Source organism: Podarcis cretensis (assembly GCF_951804945.1).
Source record: "Podarcis cretensis genome assembly, chromosome: 2".
Lineage (NCBI taxonomy): Eukaryota > Metazoa > Chordata > Lepidosauria > Squamata > Lacertidae > Podarcis > Podarcis cretensis.
In genome coordinates this window covers 95,513,634-95,534,084 of record NC_137171.1, presented here as the reverse complement: position 1 = coordinate 95,534,084, position 20,451 = coordinate 95,513,634, and the positions used below count along the sequence as shown (strand labels likewise).

General features: G+C 42.1%; 1 protein-coding gene and 2 long non-coding RNA genes across 6 annotated transcripts in view; 2 read left to right on the top strand and 1 right to left on the bottom strand.

The window, feature by feature from the left end:
• The window catches only part of LOC307209216, a 350,788-nt gene extending 341,800 nt beyond the window's left edge, over nt 1-8,988 (top strand). The window contains exon 2 of the long non-coding RNA XR_013835433.1: nt 7,731-8,988. This is a non-coding gene — a long non-coding RNA (uncharacterized lncRNA). The remainder of the gene's footprint in view (nt 1-7,730) is intronic.
• The window catches only part of CHL1 (cell adhesion molecule L1 like), a 204,882-nt gene extending 195,894 nt beyond the window's left edge, over nt 1-8,988 (top strand). For all 4 annotated transcript variants that reach the window (XM_079958424.1, XM_079958422.1, XM_079958425.1 and 1 more), the window contains 3 exons: nt 427-558; nt 1,356-1,428; nt 3,817-8,988. In XM_079958424.1, the coding sequence (XP_079814550.1) occupies nt 427-558; nt 1,356-1,428; nt 3,817-4,033 (422 nt within the window). In that variant the 3' untranslated portion in view covers nt 4,034-8,988. The remainder of the gene's footprint in view (nt 1-426; nt 559-1,355; nt 1,429-3,816) is intronic.
• Nucleotides 5,422-10,821, bottom strand: LOC307209308. Its single transcript, XR_013835535.1, has 2 exons — nt 9,493-10,821; nt 5,422-9,253 (listed from the first exon to the last, which is right to left on the bottom strand). It is a non-coding gene; the product is annotated as an uncharacterized lncRNA (long non-coding RNA).
• Nucleotides 10,822-20,451: the final 9,630 nt, after the last annotated feature.

Here is a 20,451-nt window from a genome sequence, read left to right as displayed (position 1 = left end):
TCCCCAGCGGGTAGGTCTCTTACTCCTTGCATCTTAAATGCAGCTAGCTAAGCACTTGCATGTGTTCTGTATACTTTTTAACTCTGTCTCTATTCCAAAAACTGCTTTTGCATGACAGGCTTACCTAAGATCTGTATTGGCTTTCCTATTTGGCATGAATCTCTTTAATCAAAAATCTTTGTTGGAATTCTCATTCCAGAGATCAGTTTTGTGTGCTGCAAACTATTTCTTTGCCTTTAATATAAATGTTGATCCTCAGTTCTGTCCCACTTGGAATGATGGAATCCGTTCCTCTACAGCAAAAAGTGTTTCATGCAGAATCAGTTTTAAAATGCATCTTTTAAGTTATTGTAAATGAGAATATAATGATTTGGATAGTCTTCTTTTCTGATGCACGTACTTTCCCCCCATTTCTCTTATATGAAGCATCCATTGGGATTTATGAAAGAATCTCTACGCAAGGCTGGTTTATTGGACTGATGGGTGCCATTGCTCTTCTGACTTTATTGTTGCTCACAGTCTGCTTTGTTAAAAGGAACAAAGGAGGGAAATACTCAGGTAAACCATGCTTGTGCTCTCCAAACTGAATACACCTTATCTAACTCATACTCAAACCACTGTTAGACTGCCACAAGCTCCATGATCCCCTCCAAGAAATGGTGCTCTGTGGGTCCATTCCAGCCATTGAGGGGCCTTGCAGAATTTCTGAAAGTGAGCCTTCCTCTCTGTTGTCCCATCCCCTTATCCCAAGGTAAGGCTTCCAAAGGCAAGATAGGAACTCCAATAGAGAGTCTGTGAGAAGACTCAATCACAGCTTGTAAGGTAAAGTAAAGGGACCCCTGATCATTAGGTCCAGTCGTGGCCGACTCGGGTTGTGGCGCTCATCTTGCTTTATTGGCCGAGGGAGCCGGCGTACAGCTTCCGGGTCATGTGGCCAGCATGACTAAGCCGCTTCTGGCGAACCAGAGCAGCGCACAGAAACGCCGTTTACCTTCCCACCAGAGCGGTACCTATTTATCTACTTGCACTTTGACGTGCTTTCAAACTACTAGGTGGGCCGGAGCAGGGACCAAGCAACGGGAGCTCACCCCGTCGTGGGGATTCGAACTGCCAACCTTCTGATCGGCAAGCCCAAGAGGCTTGGTGGTTTAACCCACAGCGCCACCCGCATCCCAATCACAGCTTGTAGTTGGTGCCAAGTTTGAAAGGTGCTGCATTCAAGCCCAGTTTGCCAGGGAAGGCTCCAGCTTCTTCCTCTGCAGCCATATCATTACTGCTCACAATGTCACATATGAGCAGAGCAAATGTAATTTGCAGAGAATAACTGAGAAAGTCTTATCTCTCTTTCTGTACAGTGAAAGAAAAAGAAGATTTGCATCCAGATCCTGAAGGCCAATCCATAAAAGATGAAATCTTTGGTGAATATAGGTTAGTGTGTGCTTATAGCTCTTTGCATTGAACTATCGATTGGAATGTCTTTTAATAAAAACAACACAAGCAATCATTTTTCAGGGGAAATCTCGTGAGATCCTACATTTGTCATGAAATGCATCTAGAATACTGAAGTTCACACACATTTTGATAAAGGAAAATGGCTGGTGGAATGGTTCTTCAATGTGAATTGTTTCTTGTCTAGATCTCTAGATATATTAAAGGTGGTTTTATTTCCAGATTGGGCACTTACTGTTGGTGACAAAGAAAAAATAGGTAAAGAAGGAAGATTTCCTGGATGCCAAGATCCAGGTTTGGGGGGAGTACTCTTTGGTAAGAAAAACCCAGCAGAGATTTAAAATCATAAAACATGTAGCAAGGTAAAGCATAGAAAGATAGGCTGTTAGACGTTTAAAATATGTCCTTGTGAGTTCCAAAACTTTCTTCTTCCCTTAGCATAGAAAAGACCACACTTTTGGTAAGTTAAAAATGGTTTACTTACGAAGTCTCCAAAGGTCAGTTCCATGCATTTTCCCATACATCAGTTAGAAAACATAGGCAGTCAAACTTGGCTTAGTTACAGTGGTGAAAGTTCCTAAATTATTGGTATAAGAACACAAGAGTGGCTTGTAAAAGCCATGCAGTCTGAGCTTGGAGCATTTATCTCGTAGGCAGGTCTTGTTGCTATTATATAATGCATAGAATTCTACAAAACTGCTTAGTTGTTTTCTATAAGCTGGAGAAACTCACCACATATGCTGTGCAGAGTTCCCTCTGTGCACATGGACAATCCCTTCCATAACAGAAACAAATGAATGGGGTCTCTGTTTGAAATTTGCCACACTGTTGGGAGCAATGCAAGTTATTATACGTATTAAAATCTATGTCAACCATATGTAATAACTGCTTCCTGATCCAGCAAACCAGCTGTTCCTCATGGTGAATTTAAAAGGTTTCTGACTAAATCTAAATGATCCATCTAAGGTACAAAACCACATAATGTACCATTTACAAGTTCTGCATAATTCCTTGTATATTTGATTTTTAATGCTTTCTTAATGGGACAGATAATTAGAAAGGTAAGCAAGTCATGCAGGTGGTATCTTTCAGTCCCCAGGTAAAGTATCAAGTTCACCTCCATGCCTTGATTATCCCTCCAACATTGGTATCTTCTTGCCTTTCCTTGGTTTCTGCTCAAAGGTAGATGTGTCAGACTTACCTTCCCATTTATTCCTTCTTCCCTTCTCTTCCTACTTTCTGAGTAGAAATTGCTCCTCCGATTCAACAATATTCGCACCAATTTGGGTGATCTAAGAATCTTTATTACCTTGTTGTAACTTATAAGTAAATAATGTTATATAGACAAGAGTGTGGTGAAAGGATATCTGTAACCCAGGAACTTGTGTAAAAGAAAAATAAAACCAAGCAAGTGAAAGATTCAATCATATAGATCAGGAATGGGAAATCTGTGATCCTCCAGATGTTGCTGGACTCCAGCTTCCATGAGCCCTAGCTAGCATGGCCGAAAGTCAGGGATGATGGGAGTTGTAATCCCACAACATCTGGAAGGCCACCAGTTCCCTGATTGATTGTTTTCCTCAAGAAGCATCCATGGTTCACAGAGTTATTAAAATAATCAAATTTAAAATATAACTAGATTATGCTGGATCCTATTTAACTATCTAATTTCCTTTTTACTTGGATAAACCAGCAGCTTCCAAAACTAAGCTATAATTAGAGTTGTGCCAAAATCTGTCCTCTGGGGTTTTTTTTTCTTCCTCTGTGAAGGAGACTTATTTGTTTTTCTTCCACTTTGTCAGGATAATTTAGAATTTCTTTGCATTTCTATATCATGGTGTGGTGGTTGAGGGTGGAGTCTTTGTTTTCTATCCCACAAAACATTTCCTTAGCATTCTGCTGCCACCCCAGCTGCTCATACTTCCTGATGTGAAAAAGTCACATGGGCAGAGCATTTGGCTTTCGAGCGCCCAAGTTTGCTGTGCTGGCTGATTTTGTTTTTTCAAGTTCTTCTCTTTCTTTCCCTTTCTCAAAAACACTTTCTGCCCTGATTTCTTTAAAAGTAAAAAGACTTCAAGATTAATGAACAATCATGGACACTACCTCCCCTCCTTCCACTTAAAGACATCATGGGATTTTTCAGGAAGTGCAAGCACTTAGGAAGGTTGCAGGAAGCAGAACACCGGAGACATGATTTGCAGAAAGAAAGAAATGACACTCAGAAAACCCCTTGGCCATCTTGAAATAGGCAAACTAAAATTGACAGTGTTCTTGCTCCAAATAGTTTTCCCAATTGCTCTTTTCCCTTGATGTGGCTATGTGGAAAATGCCTGTTTGTTCTTCTCATCCATGCTTCTCCTTTTATAGTGACAGCGATGAAAAGCCACTCAAAGGGAGCCTGCGGTCTCTTAACATGGACATCAAAACTGCAGAAAGCGCTGACAGTTTGGTGGATTATGGAGACGGGGACCACAGAATGTTCAACGAAGATGGCTCTTTTATTGGAGCTTACACGGGCTGCAAGGAAAAAGCATCGGTTGAAAGCATTGGCAGTTCTACAGCAACCTTCCCTCTCCATGCATAAGATGTTAGCATGAATAATTCATTTCAGATCACCATATTTATCATTTACTAGCCATCAAATATCATACAGGTCAGACGTAGGCTGCAGGAAAGTTCAAGACCTTGACATCCGGCCTATGTAGAAATAGGCGGTTGACTTCGAAAGCTGGTTTTTGAGACTCTTCTTCCTCAAGGCACGGTCGTTTTCAGTTAGTTAAAATGTGACTCAGACCTACAGTTTGGTAAGATATATGCCACTCAGTCTGACCAAAACCATGGCTACTTCAGTGTTATATATGTATATAGGGATCTGGTGCCCTCCATGGTTCTTACGACCCAGTCCTTTAGATATGTGTGGCTGCAACGGCACTCAAACAGCTTACACTAAAATGTTTACTATGGCGTCTTTGGTTTCGATGGTGGGTCACAGGAGTCCTCCTGCACTGCCTCTCAGATGCAATCACATTCTAAAAAGTGACTACCAATTACTGGATGCTTGTGCTGGCATGACTCACCCTGGGTTGGCCAATGTCAGATAGGATGCTGTCTGACCAAATCATTGCCAGCCCTGCCTCTGCTAAACGCACCTGGTGCTCAGTTCCCTGCTGCACGGCAATACTATGCCAGTGTGTTGCATCTGCCAATGGTGTGCTAACACTGACCCACCGTAGCAGTATGGCATCTTGTATCCAGAACGATCCCAGTGCAATGTACTCTACTACTCACCCACTCAATTCCGAATGTTTGTTGGCACACTATAGCTAAAAGGATTGGACCTTAAATTAGAACTTCCTTTGTTTCTCATTGCCTTTGTATAAACATTTCAAAGCCCATTTTCTAATACTATCATAACCCCGGTACTTACAGGGATCAGACTGCGGGCAGAGAAATCAACAGTTACTTATAGTAAAGTCCTACATAGTAAAGACAGAGAGAGAGAGAGAATTCTAAATAAATGCATTCCAAATGCTACATTATTTAATGTCCTAAAGGCAACTTCCCCAATGATTATGGAATTCGTATTCCGTGTTGATGGCAGGGGCTTCGAAATGCAGCATGATCTACCTTCTGCCAAACTTCCTGAAACATTGGATTAAAAGTTTTTCTCCTCGTTTTGACCACTAGCTGGTGCTCTTTCTTTAGGAAATCAGCTGCGACAGCTTTCTTCTGGCTGGGGAAAGCACAGGTCTGATTCAGAGCAATTGAGTTCTGGTCGGTTCAGGGGGGGGATATAGGTTCTCTGACTGCTTAGCACCCATTTTAAGCAAAGTGCTGCCTTTTGAAGCAAACTGGGTTTATCAGTACCCTAGCTGTATATTTGTACACCCACACACCTTTTTGTACATATTCTGTTTATATTGTTGGAATGGGAGCAAGACACATTTTTTGTTTGTTGCTGCTGTTGTTCTGGGGTTGTTGTTTTTTTGCAGCAAAACACAATGGTTTCTGGGACCATGGAGCTGAGGATCAACTGGGTTTCTCTTGTCAAGTCCAGTTTTATATGAATGAGGTACATTTTTCATACAAAACATGTTGAGAAGCATTTCTGCTGTACTCAATTTTCCCCCTCTTGTTACACACACACACACACACACACACACACACACACACACACAAACACACACACAATCCCCCAATAAATATTTTAAAATTCATTGCAGGCACAGCTTATGTGCTACTGAATCAAAGGAAATGTCATTACTGAAGAAAAGTCTTTTATATATTATTATTTAGTCCCAGCAGATTTGTCTATTTGGGCTTGTAGAACAACTGTTACCCAGTACTAGAATTATTCCAGTGAGTTTCATGCACACGTGGTCAGGTTAATGACAATGATATTGGAGGCTGCTGCATGAAAAATTATCCCAGGGTGAGATATCTCAGCATTTTGTGTGAACATATAGTCAGTTTGTTATTCAACCTTTTCCCATATTATTTGGTAAGCATTTACATATACATACTGATAAATCTGGTGCATGCATTTTAAAAAATAAATTCTGAGCATGTACAAATTTTATGCTACTATTGTTCTCTTTTGAGGTGATTATGGAATTTAACAAATAGTGATGGAGAACTATCTCCACTTACTCCAGGGCGGATTCAGAATCTTCATAGGGCTTCAGTTTAGTGCAAAGGGCATCCCAGTTGGCAACACTTCAGTCAGTGACTTTGGGGGGATTATTAGAGCATTTGGTGCCAAGATGACTGAGATAATTTAGGCTCTTATAACAGTTTACACAGGTAGTTCTTTTGACCTGTTCCACAGGTGACAGAGGAGACTGCGTCACCAAGATTGGCTGTGTGTTATTGTTTATCAACTTAAAATCTGGCAGAGAGTGAGGAAGCTTGTGTCATTCCTTCAGTGGTATTTTGGAAAGTAGTAAAATCTGAACTAGATACACAGATGCAGCAATGCCTTCCTTGTGCAAATGCCACAGAGGAAAAAATCTGAGCCAAAGTCTCATGTGCCTTCTTTAGAGGGACTGAGGAGCTGGATGGATGCAAAGCATTCAATGCCCTTCAGGGCCCACCATATGATGTGGAAATTTGCTAGTCCCCAAGGACTCAAAACGCGAGGCTGACCTCCCAATGTTGGTTCAAAAATCTGCTGGGGGGGCGGGACGCAAAAGCCCTGTTAAGGCATTCAGTTACCTGGGAGCACCTTGTTGACCATCACATAACAGCAGTATGTATCAGACTTTTTACAAATGCTTTATGATGCTATGGCAATATCCCTTCTGTTTCCCATTTATCATATGAGTGCTTTTATCTATTCCAATTTTTCCTTCAGAAGGTGTAAACCTTAATGTCACATCTCAAAGCTAGAAGAAAACATAAAATGCCAAAAGAGAGTGCACAATGAAAATGTTTTTAAAAATTGCATTGAATTGTTAAATATGTGTTAGCTGAATATTAATGAATAGTGTGAGATTTTGGGTTTTTTAAAAAAGTCTGCCTATTAATATCTTTCCATTGACACACTCTAAAGACTTCTTTAAAAACAACATGAAACTCCTAAACATTCCTAGACATTCTCTTGAGCAAGAGAGGGAGGGAGTTGTGAAAAAGAAATATTAATGTTTTCCAGTATGAGCTTAATAGTTGAAGCCAGAATACATGCTGTGATTTTAGCAGGGATGTTGTTTCCCCCCACTATAAGTGTAAATTTGAGATGACAGTAGAGTTGATTTATCATCTTAAAAGCAGAGGTTATGTTGAACCTCTTTATGCATTTGGAAATAAAAAATTCCAGTAATATTAAATATTTGCCGCTTGATATGCAGAGCTGATAAACTGACATTGCATACTTAGATTTTCAGAAAGCTTATGTGAAAGGGATGGGCCATACTTGGAAACTTCTTTTCTTCATGTGATTCCTGCCCCAAGTCTACAGATGTGGAACTGTCAGGGTAAACCAGATTGTATTCTGTACAGCCTGAAACAGCTAGCCACTGGAAAAACATAGTGAGAGCTGTTATATTAGCTACAATTGGTCCCAGTATCTTACTACGACCACCACCAATCACTATATGACTGAATAACACATTTGGAAAATTAAATGCAAAATTAAAATTATCTCTAAAAAGCACCTCATGGTGATTTACAATGTGAAATTGTCCTAAGATTACAAAACGATATGGCTTTAAGGGTTTCAAATTGTACAAACAATGCAACATAGTAGATAACACATCATAAGCCACTCCTTACTGGAAAGGGAGAAATAACTAATTCTTCTTTGTTTCATTATATTTATAAAGATTGTACGGAAAGCGTTTCAATAATAGAGTAGTTCTAGCAATATCCGTGAGATTATAGAGCAGCTGCTTTGAGGATTTTGATTTGTTTCGGAGCTTTTTTCCATAGGATGTGGACACATGCTATGTTCATAGAAAAAGAAGTGCCAGAACTCTTGTTCCCTTATAATAGTAAGGGCGCCCACTTGAGAGGTGCCAGAACTGAGTTCTGCTGAGTTCCAGCTGAAAAAAACAGTCCTGTTGTGGACCCATGGTTGTGCAGAAATGGTCCAATTGCCATCTTCCTAAAATTTCCATTGACTTGGCAACAGAGCAGGCCCTCTCAGACTAGGATTTGTTTCAGTTGGAATATTAAGTCTTTCACCTCTGAACGTGCAATCATGTGCAGACTCCTGTGGAGGTAAACTGTCTTAAACCAAACCCTGTTCAGGTATCTGCCTCCCCACTCCCCACATTAAATTAGAATCATATTAAAAAGAAAGCCCTGTCTCCTCTTATCACGTTGTTGGTAAAATTTCTCCAGTGAGTAGCCTGTTCTGCATGATGGAGGCTGCATAATATATTGAATGCAAACTCCTGGGTAGAAACTCAGGGAGTGCAGGATGAGTGCAGGTTAGTTAAAAGTGTGACATTGGAGGTTTATTTGCAAATCATCCCTATGCACAAATGGGAGACAGGGTGGCTGCAGATCAGGGTTCTGAATTGTTTAGACCAACTGCAAGTACAGAACAGGCTGCCCACAGCAGAATTTGCTCCTCCAACACATGGAGGGTGATGGAGCCAAGCAAGGACATGGCAACCATGAAACTTTTTTCAGAGTAAACACAGAATTACACTATAAATCTGCCATTCCGAGTCTTAAATGTTTACATGTCAGTCCCATTCCTATTCACCTCAAGTCTCCAAATTTGGGATCATCTGTAATTTTTCAGCTTTTGCACAGAATTGGTCAGAGCCAAAGCATAGAATTTGTTTTTATATATACATATATACACATTTCTTCATGGGGGAAAAAAAGATGGGGACATGAATACCAGGCACATACTGTTACTTTTTGAAATCAATGTTAGTGGAGGTTTATTAAGGCTTAGAAAAGTGTGTTTGTATTGTAGTTGCTGTTTGTATCATGCCGATGTATATGTATGGTTTTAAAAAAAATATTTTCATTCTACATGAATTTCAACTTTGCTAATAAAAGTTTGACTTGATGTAATCTTCAAAAGCCTGACATGAGGTATCCTCTTATCCTATGAAATATGAGAGTAGCACAAATTTTGATGGCTCTCGGCACTCCCAGAGGCTGGCAATTCCATCTATGAAAATATGTGACCAAATATTGCTGTGTGTGTATTTTACAGTTGAACACCATGCCTGGAATTTTCTTACAAAAAGATCTACCAATAAGGCCATCTTTGATCTTGTGCCATTGGGACCCCTGTTCTCATCATAGAACTATGCTCTCCATTGTGGTTTAACAGACAATCCCACTTTGAGAGAGTTTGGATTTTGATATCCCGCCTTTCACTCCCTTTAAGGAGTCTCAAAGCGGCTAACATTCTCCTTTCCCTTCCTCCCCCACAACAAACACTCTGTGAGGTGAGTGGGGCTGAGAGACTTCAGAGAAGTGTGACTGGCCCAAGGTCACCCAGCAGCTGCATGTGGAGGAGCGGGGACGCGAACCCGGTTCCCCAGATTACGAGACTACCGCTCTTAACCACTACACCACACTTGCAGGGAACTCTAGATATGGTAGCTCTAGGAATAGTGGTCTCCTTACAAGTCTCAACATGCTTAACAGTGCCCAGGATTCTGCTGTTAAAATGGTAACATAGTGTTCTCAATGGATGCAGATGTGGTGTTAGAAAGAAGCCACTGTTCATGGTAATGCTTCCTCATAAAACTGGGAGTTTTGACGCTTTGACAATATTTGCGAGATTTCCCTAATTCCCTCCAAATTCACCAATTAGGAAAGAGGCAGGGAAATGTTACAGGGGATTTCAGAAGACCCCAAAAGGGAGATTATGTCTCCAAAGCAAAGAAACTAAAAAGCAAATGACAGATACTGTGCCAGGGGAAAAATAAATATATATGTGTAAAATCTGACCAGCAGGATGTTGTGAACTGCAAACTGAGCCATAATACTTATTGGACTGATGGGAAATGGGAAGATGATGCCATTCAATTTGCAACCAATGCTTAGCACCTTCACCTCGGTCCCCAATTCACTTGCAGCATTCTTCTCACTTTTGTTATCAAACAATTCCTCTGTGCCACGCACCCGTCTCTCTGCGACTGTGCATTTAATGTTTTCAACCTTTTTACCTTCATGAACTAAACACTCACAGAGGCCAAACCGTCAGTGCAAATACAAATGCACCTTGGAAAGGTATTAACCTTTCAGGGAGGTCTCAAGGGCATTTGAAAGTTTGCCATTACTATTCATATTCCACATATAATGAGATTGATACTTTTCTCAGTATCATAATGGGGAGAGGGAAAAAACTCACAATCATGTGCTCCACTGGGCTGAGAATAAAGATGCTACTTCCACCTTCAGATACTGAAAGCGCAGAGGTTCAGATTCATTGCAATATCATATGCTCCATGACTGACTGAAACCAGGAGATGAGGAGAAATGACAGCAGAAACACAAAGTTAGGAGTGCAATATAGAACCATACGATCCAGCCTGAGGGACTCAGAATGAGTCAAGGTGCCATCTTCTTTACTTTGCCAGCAACGGGATTCCAGCTGACCCCTGTCTAAAGCATGGTAGTAAATTACAGTGAGGGGTTGGCATTGCTCTAACAGAGAGGTACAAAAGAACATAAGAATAGCCTACTAGATCAGACAAAGGCTTATCTTGTCCAGCATCCTGTTCTCATAGTGGCCAACCAAATGTCTGTGGGGTACCAGGGAGCAGAACATGAGCACAAGAGCCCTCCCCCCTCCTGTGGCTTCCAGCAATTGGTATTCAGAAGCATAGCTGCCTCCTGACTGTGGAGGCCAACCATAGGCGTCATGGCTTGTAGCCATTGATAGCTCTCTCTGCCCATGACTTGGTCTAATCCTCTTTTAAAGCCACCCAAGGTGGTGGCCATCATTGCCTCCTGGGGGAACGGGTTCCATAGTTTTATTCTGCACTGTGCATCATTGGATGTCCACAAGTCCTGGTGTTATGAGTATTTCTCTATCCACTTTCTTTATAAATGTCTATCATGCTGTCTCTGGCTCACCTTTTCTCTAAACTAAAATGTCCCAAACACTGCAGCCTTTCTCCCTAGAGGAGTCGCTCCATACCCCTGATCATTTTGGTGACCCTTTTCTGAAACTTTTCCAACTCTACAATGTCCTTTTAGAAGTGAGTTGACCAGAACTGTAAACAGTACTCTAAATGTGTTTACACCATAGATTTGTATGACAGCATTATGATATTGACTGCTTTATTTTCAATTCCTTTCCTAATCATTCCTGGCATGAAATTTGCCTTTTTCATGGCTGCCACACACTGGGTCAACATCTTCAGCAAGCAATCTGCTATGACCCCAAGGTCTTGCTCTTGTTCTGTCACCTACAGTACATATCCAATGAGCATATATGTGAAATTCAGATTTTTTTTCTCAAACATGCATCACTCTACATTCATTTACATTGAACTGCATTTGTCATTTTACTACTCATTTACTCAGTTTGGAGAGGTCCTTTTGGCACTTTTTGCAATCACTTTTTTGTTTTAACAACCCTGAACAATTTAGTGTCATCAACAAACTTGGCCACTGCCCTGCTCACACCTGACTCTGGAACAAGTTATGAACAAGTTTAAAAGCACAGATCCCAATACCAATTCTTAGAGGTCTTCACTTTCTACTCTTCATTTGGAAAACTGTGCATTTATTTCTGTTCTTTGCTTCCTTCAACTTAACCAATTCCTGAGCCACAAGATCCTCTTATTCCTTAACTGCTAAGCTTACTCTTGGGAGTAGGGTCAAGGGAGTAGGGCCACCGTTTCTCATGTGCAGGTATACTTGTCATTGATCTAACTAGAGCCACAATTTCATTAATTTGAAATATACCAGAGATCTAGTGCAATGGGACTAAGACACTAAGAATGTTGGCAATGCAACTATGCCTTGGGTGTGGGAGTGATAATGTATCGCCTACATCCACCTTGTCTGGCCACACCTTTTCAGGTGGCCTTCTTGAGGTAGACTTCCTGAGCAAGCTGGACATCAGTTCTCAGAACAGTCCGGCAGATACCGGTTCCCATAAGTCCTTACAGGGACAACTGAGACTGAAACCAGGCCTGCTGGGCTCCCACCAGCACTTGCCACTGCCATCCTCCCTCTCCTCCATTGTCATGAAATGACTTGCTCTTATTGGTGATGGGAGGTGGCCATTTTTTAAGTCCCATGGCAATGTTGTGCATTACTGACTCCACCTGTCAGGATACTGTCAGCGGCTCCTGGCTGGTTGCCCAGGAAAATATAAAGAGAAGGAAAAGTTTCTTACAGACCTTTTTTATTTCATACTTTATAGAGAGAGGCTGTAGACCCCAGCCTCTTGGATAATGGCGTTGTCCAGAGTGAATTTCCCTTCCCCTTCTCTCCCACTTCCTCATTCGTCGTCATCATCTTCTCCTCTACGGGTGCTGCTGAGTCTTCAAGCTCTTTGCTCTCCTACTTATAAGGCTCGCCGGCTTCTGGGAGATGGAGGGTCTGGAATGCTTTCTAATGATAATGTGTAGGCCAGGTATTGATGTGGCTCTTCCATGATTTCCCAACTTTCCCCCTCATCTGCCTCTGAGCTGTGACCTCCCTCAAACTCCTGTTATATTCTATACTGTCTTCCTCTTCCTCCTCCCTGGAAATGTCAGGGTGGGGGGGGCAGTTGCCACCACTCCTCCTCTGCCAAGTCCCTGACACCACCATTGTCACCACCACAACTGGATAAGCCTGCCAGTCCACCTGGAGAAGGAGAATATGAGTGGCAGCTGCAGCAGGATTACTAAGGGGTTCCTTTTCCTGCCCTAAGACCCCACAGCCCTTAGAAGCTGGCCTAGAAATCACCCTTCAGGACATGGGAAGGTGATTCATACTGAGTCAGACCATTGGTCTATTTAGCTCAGTATGGTCTACGTTGACTTGCAGCAACTCATCAGGGTTCCAGGAAGGAGACTCTCCCAAGACTACCTGGAGATGCTGAGGGTTGAACTTTGGACCTTCTGCATGTAATAAGATGCTCTGCCGCTGAGCTACGGCCCTTCACTTTTCTCATCTTGGTGCCTCTGGGTCTTCACTGATGATGTTCATGCTTAATTTAGCAGGGTGTAGGATGGGGGCGGAATTAGAATTCATTGGCTTTGCCTTCCATTGGCTCTACCTCTGCCTGCAGTTTGGGCTCCCAGCATTCTGCCCCACTAATGCTGATAGGCACCAGCCACCACTGGTGCATAGACTTCCCCCATGTCCAGTTGAGGGTGATTTTATAACCAAAAGACAATAAACAGAAAATTGCAGCAGTCTGTTCTGTTCTTTCTTTTTTAGTGGCTGCATAAGTCTGATGAGCTTGTTCTGTGGTTGTTTATTTCTATCTTGGCTGTTTATTTTATTTGATGCTCTGCAGCATCTTGGCATCTGCACTGGTGAAGGGCAGATTATAAACATTTTGAATAAATAAACAACTGAGGTAGAATTGTCCAAAGCACTCAAGAGTTTTGCTCGAAATGTTCAAGGTGAGAGGGTATCATTCAAAATGTTCAGTGCTGAGAACTTTCTGGGGAAAGAACTCACTTTTCAAATAAAATGAAAGGACTTTTTTGGGAGGGGACAGAGTCTGCTAAGCCCTATAAGCATTGCATAACACAGAAGGGAACAAATCTGCTATTTGGTCATAAAACATTGCTACCTACTCTTCACCATAAGGTCCCAGAGCAGGTTACAACAACAGAACACAACATTATTAGAACATATAAAAATATTGCAGTTATAAAACACACAAAGACATTCAAAATACAGCAATATAAATTCAGCAAAATATATGTGTCTCAAAAACCAACATAGAGTGTAAAGCTAGGCACACCACTATGGGGTGAGAGTTAGCATGTTGTATAATTTATTTAATCCGTTTTCACATTCCAGACACGCTGAGAATTGACAACTTCCCATGCTTTCCCCTTGAAACTGGTGTGCCACAAGAAACTATAATCCTACATTATTGAAATATGTGGGATCCATTTGCATAATGGTGGTCAGGGGTCAACAAACTTTTTTAGCCGGTCAACTGTCCCTCAGACTTTGTGGGGGGCTGGACTATATTTTTTTTTTGGGGGGGGGATGAATTAATTCCTTTGCCCCACAAATAACCCAGAGATACATTTTAAATAAAAACACGCATTCTGCTTATCTAAAAACATGCTGATTCCCGGACTGACCGCGGCTGGATTTAGAAGGTGATTGGGCTGGATTCGGCCCCTGGGCCATAATTTGCCTACCCATGTTCTAATTCTTTGTCATCTTACCAAGCTTCTTCCCCTATGGAAAATGGTGACGCTTTGTCATTCTGCTCATGCTGTTCATATATATGGCATCCCAAATCTTTTGAAGGCAGCAGGCGAGAGTGATGCGTCTTCTAAAGCAACCTGAAGGATGTCATGTACACATCGCTGCGGAACAGTGGACCAGCGATTACATGATGGATTATATGTCAATTTCACAACAGGGTAGAAAATGTTAGCCTGTTTGGTCTCTGCTGTCTGAATCTAAATATTGTTTCATTCTCTTTGTGTTGTTATCATCAGGCATCCACGTTGCATAGGATGCAACAGAACGGGTGGCAGTACACAAACAGAAAGAAAGAGAAAATAGCTTCAAACTAACATTATTGAGAACTTAGGAAGAGCTCTGTCCCATCAGTCCAGCATCCTGTTCTCACAGCGGCCAACAAGATGCCTATGGGAAGCCCACATGCAAGCAGGACTTCACTGCAACTTGTGAATCCCAGCAACTAGTGTTCAGATGCAAACTGCCTGTGACACCAGAGCTATAACATAGCCATCATGGCTCATAGCCATAACAGCTGGCTGCTAGCCATAATTGGTATGTTTTATCTCCAGTGTCAGAGGCATCATAACTGGGAAACTCTGGTACCCAGGTCCTGCTTGCAGAGTTCACATAAGCATTGGATGAGAGTATAACACAGCCATCATGTCAAAGTTCCAGATCTGTCAGCTCTCATTCACAGCATTTATGTCATCAAAACTGAGATGCATATAATTCAAACAATGAGCCTTGTTCCCCCCCCCCCCGCAACATTGACTGACAACTGCAATTGTCATGTGACAAAACAAATAGAACAAGAATGGTATTCATTAGAGGTTTTTAAACAGAGGTTGCATGACCCTCTCTCAGGAATTATTCACCAGTGATTCCTGCATTATAGGGAGTTGGCCTAGATGACCTTCCAACTCTATAATTCTACAATTCTAGGAAAACAGCAATATTGAAATAGGAAATCACACCTGGTAGATTATTCTAGCACCCCTGAGAGTTGCCTGCAGTCACATATGGAATCTTGCTCTCCAGAGGTTTTCAAGGAGTTGAGCAAACATTTGTCAATAAAAGGTTTCAGTTAGAGCTTTTTCCCCTGAGAAAATGAGATTTTCTGAGACTTGTCTCTTTCTCTCCCAGAAAAAGCATTCACTATTCTCCAAAATCTCTCTATGACAGTTTCTTTTGGTGGCATTTCCCATTCTCCTCTCCCTGCCCCCAAGGCCATGGAATCTTGTGAAGTCAAAGGCATGGTGCAAAATGGTGGCCAGGTAGCCAGCATGGCTCCTGCTCCTGCTTTCATTATTTGCAATGAAAACAATACACACATACATGGTGTGTGTGTTAACAAGGTGTGCTATTCAGGTCCATGCAGAGGAGTTAGACAGCTGGGTACACTTGCCCCAAGCCTCAGAGGGCTATGCCAGCCAGGGGCCTGCTGGACCAGGGGCCTGCTGGACTGATACTGTCATGCCAAGAACAAGGCCTCAGGCCTCAGACCAACTCTGAGCTTGGTGCTATGCCACTGCTAATGGTGTGGCTCTGGGAGGTGGGACTCATTGGAGGAGCAATGACAACATATATTATAGAGCATATGATGGAGATTGGAAGATAGGTATGTCCTGGAACATGATTCCTGGGCTGTCTTTACCCAGGGGTGCAAGGGGTACAAGGCACCCTGGCGCCAAATTCTAGGGGGCACCAGATGGCTGGTGGGTGCTCAGCTTCCCTCCCAAGCCTCTGCAGGGATCAGTGGCAGAGCTTCATGCTCCGGGACCGGAGGGCAGAGAGCAGGTGGGGCTGGGCTGGCACGCATCCTGGGGGCATGGTGTGCACCCCAGCGCCACATATGCTAAAGACAGCCCTGCATGATTCCTTTGTTTAGCGTCATACAGAGAACCTAATAATCTGGGTATTGTGCTATGTGCTGATTCTCTTGGGAATATCTTGGATATGAGAGTAGGCAGTGGGGACAGGGATAAATCCTCACAGCTGCCCACATTGTTGTACTACCCTTGGGGTGTTTGGCTACAGGGGCTGTTCTCCTGCATTTACTACTATAAGATTGCGGCGAGACCCACTTCTGAGAAACTGTTGGAGAATTTGTCCTTTCCCCGAAGAAACCTGGTGAAAAAGTTCTCTCTCCAATTACTCTCCCAGGAAATAAGGTGGGAAATTTTGATAAGCCATTTGCAAACAGTTCTACTGAGTTCTGTTAACAGTGCCGGGTTTATTGATGGTGACCCTGAAGGTTGCTTTTAGTGTAATAATTCTATCAATAAGACTAGAAAGACATTTGTGGTAGGATTCAGATTTTACAGGGAAATTTTGCATATGAGGGGAGAAGATTGAAAATATGTGAATGAAGAGCTGAAAGAGCAAAACAACACTGTTGCTTCTCCTAAACCTGACTTCAGTTATCAAATAATTAAGCTAAGATGAAATTCACGCAGCAGCCTGAGAGCCTGTGAATCACTGAGCCATGTCCTTGGTAAGTTTGCCGATTGCCTGGGAAGCTAAAGCATCTCTTGAAGCAAAAGACAAGATGCTTTAAGGTTAATTGAACCAATAATCAAGGTTTCTGTCTGTAATTCCTGGGTGATGCAGTCAATTACTAAAATAAATCTGACAGCAGGGAGATGATAATTGCGTGCAATTACTCTGTAAAGACTCAATTATGTCAACAATTAATGGGTATTTCCCATTGTGGTGAAATCTATCAATTTTTAGGGCTTATTATCTTGATTATAAGAAGAAAAGGATTCAGCTCAAAGTTGTCAAGCTGTCTGGTATTGAGAAATCAGCTTGAAAAACAAGTTAGAGAACCAACTTAGAGAAATGAAGGTTCATTTACATGATTTTCAGGGCAGTGAAATTGGAGCTGAGAGTGCATCTGAATAGTCAAGCTGCAGTCTGATAGATACACAACTACTGTAGGAGAGTAAGCCCCATTGAACCCAACGGCAGCTACTTCTGAGTACATGTGTATATGATTGCACCATTACAGCATGATCTTAAAAGCAAATGCTATTCTAGGCTGCATCAACAGAAGTGTCCCGATCAAGGGAAGTAAGGGTACTACACTATTCAGACTACACCTGAAGTACTGTGTCCAGTTCTGAGTACCAAAGCTTCAGAAGGATATTGACAAGCTGGAACATGAGCAGAGAGCAACCAAGATGGTCAGGGTCTGGAAACCAAGCCTTAGGTGGAACGTTTGATAGAGTTGGATATATTTAGCTTGGTAAAGAGGAGACTGAGAGGAGATATGATAGACATCTTCAACTATCTCAAGGGCTGTCACATGGAAGATGGAGTGAGCTTGTTTTCTCCTGCTCTGGAGGGTAGAACTTGAACCAGCGGCTTCAAGTTACAAGAACAGAGATATTGACTGAACCTCTAGATTCTAGAAGAACTTTCTGACAGCAAGAGCTGCTCGACAGTGGAACAGACTCCATCGGGAGGTGTGGATTCTCCTTCCTTGGAGGTTTTTAAGCAGAGCTTGGGTGACCACCTGTCATTGATGCTTTAGTTGTGATTCCTGCGTTGCAGGGGGTTGGACTAGATGACCCTTGGGATCCCCTCCAACTCTGCAATTCTATGAGTCTATGTCTATTCAGAAGTAAGCCCCATTGAATTCAGTGGGACTTAATCTGTAGTCAGTAGGCCTAGGATTGCAAATTTATTGTTTTACTGGGAACCAGCTCCCTGTATTGTTCGCCAGGTAAGTGCCACTGCAGAAAATATTCCAGCTTGCTTAAATTTGCTGAAATAGATACTTCTTTAGCAGGTGTCAAAGTGAGACAGTGAAAGTACCTGCCTAATATTAGTGGGTATGGAGCTCCAAAATGCAGGTGTTGTCATGCGGAAGGATCAGTTCCTTGCAAATTCAAAATGAAAGTTATGTGGCACTTTTAAAAGTGCCAGTTTCACAGATTGTCTTGCCGTTTCTCTGTTGGTCCCCAAAGCCTTCTCCTCTGGAAGATCCCCCAGAGCATTTTGGAACCTGTCAGGCTCCATCAGGCTTCAAGGCTTCAAGGCTGGTCCATCTGAATGGGAGCACCACCACTGCAGGGTGGAGGAGCAGCCACCAGTTACTTGCACTGTGCAGGTTCATTGCTGGAAACAGCAGCAGGCAGAAGTGTGTGTGTGTGTGTGTGTGTGTGTGAGAGAGAGAGAGAGAGAGAGAGAGAGAGAAGTTTTACAGGCAAACTGATACTTGCTGGTGCCATTGATGTAGTATTGAGGATCTCCCCAGGCAAGCTGTTTTTGTTTTTTTAAACATTGGAAGCATGTCTGCTTCTTTATCCTCAAGATACATAGCTACAAAAACAAGCAAACAAGCAAACAGATATTACCATAACCCAGTAAAGGGGCAACCCACAAAGCTTCATTCTGATCAAAAAGCACAGCGAGCCAAGTGCTCCCACCATTTTGACACAATATGGTTTGTTGGAGGTGCCCTTCGCTAGAAAGAGCCATTCATTCCTCCCAGCTCATTTGAATATGTTGTGTCTCTGCAGGCTTGTGTGAAATCACAAGTGCCCCTTAATTGCTCTTGGCAATACTTGTTGCACCATTTCTTTCACTGTAAAAAGCCTTGCACTCCCTCTCTGCAGATGGTTGGACACATGGTGACTAATTCACTCCTTACAGCTTTAGCGACAGTTATTTTTATGGTCATTTATTAAACAATTAAAAGTACCTATTCTGTATCTGTTACTAAGTGTTTTCATGAAACTACTGCTTTATCTGCAGAAATCAAGCTCAGGTACTTATCATTCTGTGTATTTATATTCCTCTAAGTAGCAATTCGTTTAAAAACATACCTGAAAATTGCTAAGCTAGTCGAACTGTTACAATGTGCTGGCAATTTACCATAAATCACAAGCCCTGGCTAATTGTTCCTAATAAACACATTAACTTAATCTAAGCTCAGTGTGGAACAAAGATAAGATTTAGTAAATGAATCACCTGGAAGCCCTTTGAAATCAGGTTGCCCAACACTATGATAGTGATACATATACAGTATTGTAGTGCGCACATTCACACAAAAGACTCCTCTCTGTGACCTAGATCAGAGATTGCCAAATAAGAGAACACATTATTATTATTATTATTATTATTATTATTATTATTATTATTATTTTATTATTTATACCCCGCCCTCTGGGCAACTTACAACATATCTAAAAACATAATAAAAACATCAATACTTAAAATGTTCCCTAAAAAGGCTGCCTTCAGATGTCTTCTAAAAGTCAGATAGTTGTTTATTTCCTTGACATCTGATGGGAGGGTGCCACTACTGAGAAGGTCCTCTGTTTTCTCCATTTCTTCCAGCATTTTGCCAAAGGAAATAGGTACGTCCTAAGGAAAAGTGGGACATTCTGGAATCAAATCAGAAACTGGGACAGCTTTTGTAAATCCGGGACTGTGCGTGGGAAAAAACAGGGACACTTGGAGGGCCTGGGATTGCATCTAGATTAGAGGGTGTTCACATGCCATGGCTAATCTTGCTGGAAGTGGGGAAGGTTTCTGGGCTGATTGAAAGAGATAATAGAATCACAGAATTGCATCGTTGGAAGGGACCCCGAGCCAAGTCCTGTAACACAACAGCAAGACTTCGAGCTTCTATCACCCTGACTTTGCAGGTCCTATGTGAGACGCATGCCTGGCACCACTGAGGATTGTTTTTGCACACTAGGCAAAACCAGTTTAACTTATCCAGGTGTTTGGTCCTTTAATTGGGTGGGTAAGTACCTACGCCTGCAGCTTCTTTGTTGTGTGCTCGTCCTTTTCTATTTATTTGGGTGAGCACTTTAGGGTGCAGGTTTTTAAATAGACATTTGCAGTGAAATTATTTACAGTGAGAAATTATCCAATAGTCCAATTCTGTGAATTCACAACAAAGGCCATCCAAGAGAAGGAGCATCCCAGGAAGGAATAAAAATATACCTGCCCAACTCCAAAGAATGACTAACATCAAACAGCTATGGTGTCTAGATAATGACATAAGAAGAACCTGCTGGGTCTGGCCAATGGTCCATGAAGAAGAAGAAGAAGAAGAAGAAGAAGAAGAAGAAGAAGAAGAAGAGTAGGAGTAGTAGTAGTTTGGATTTGATATCCCACTTTATCACT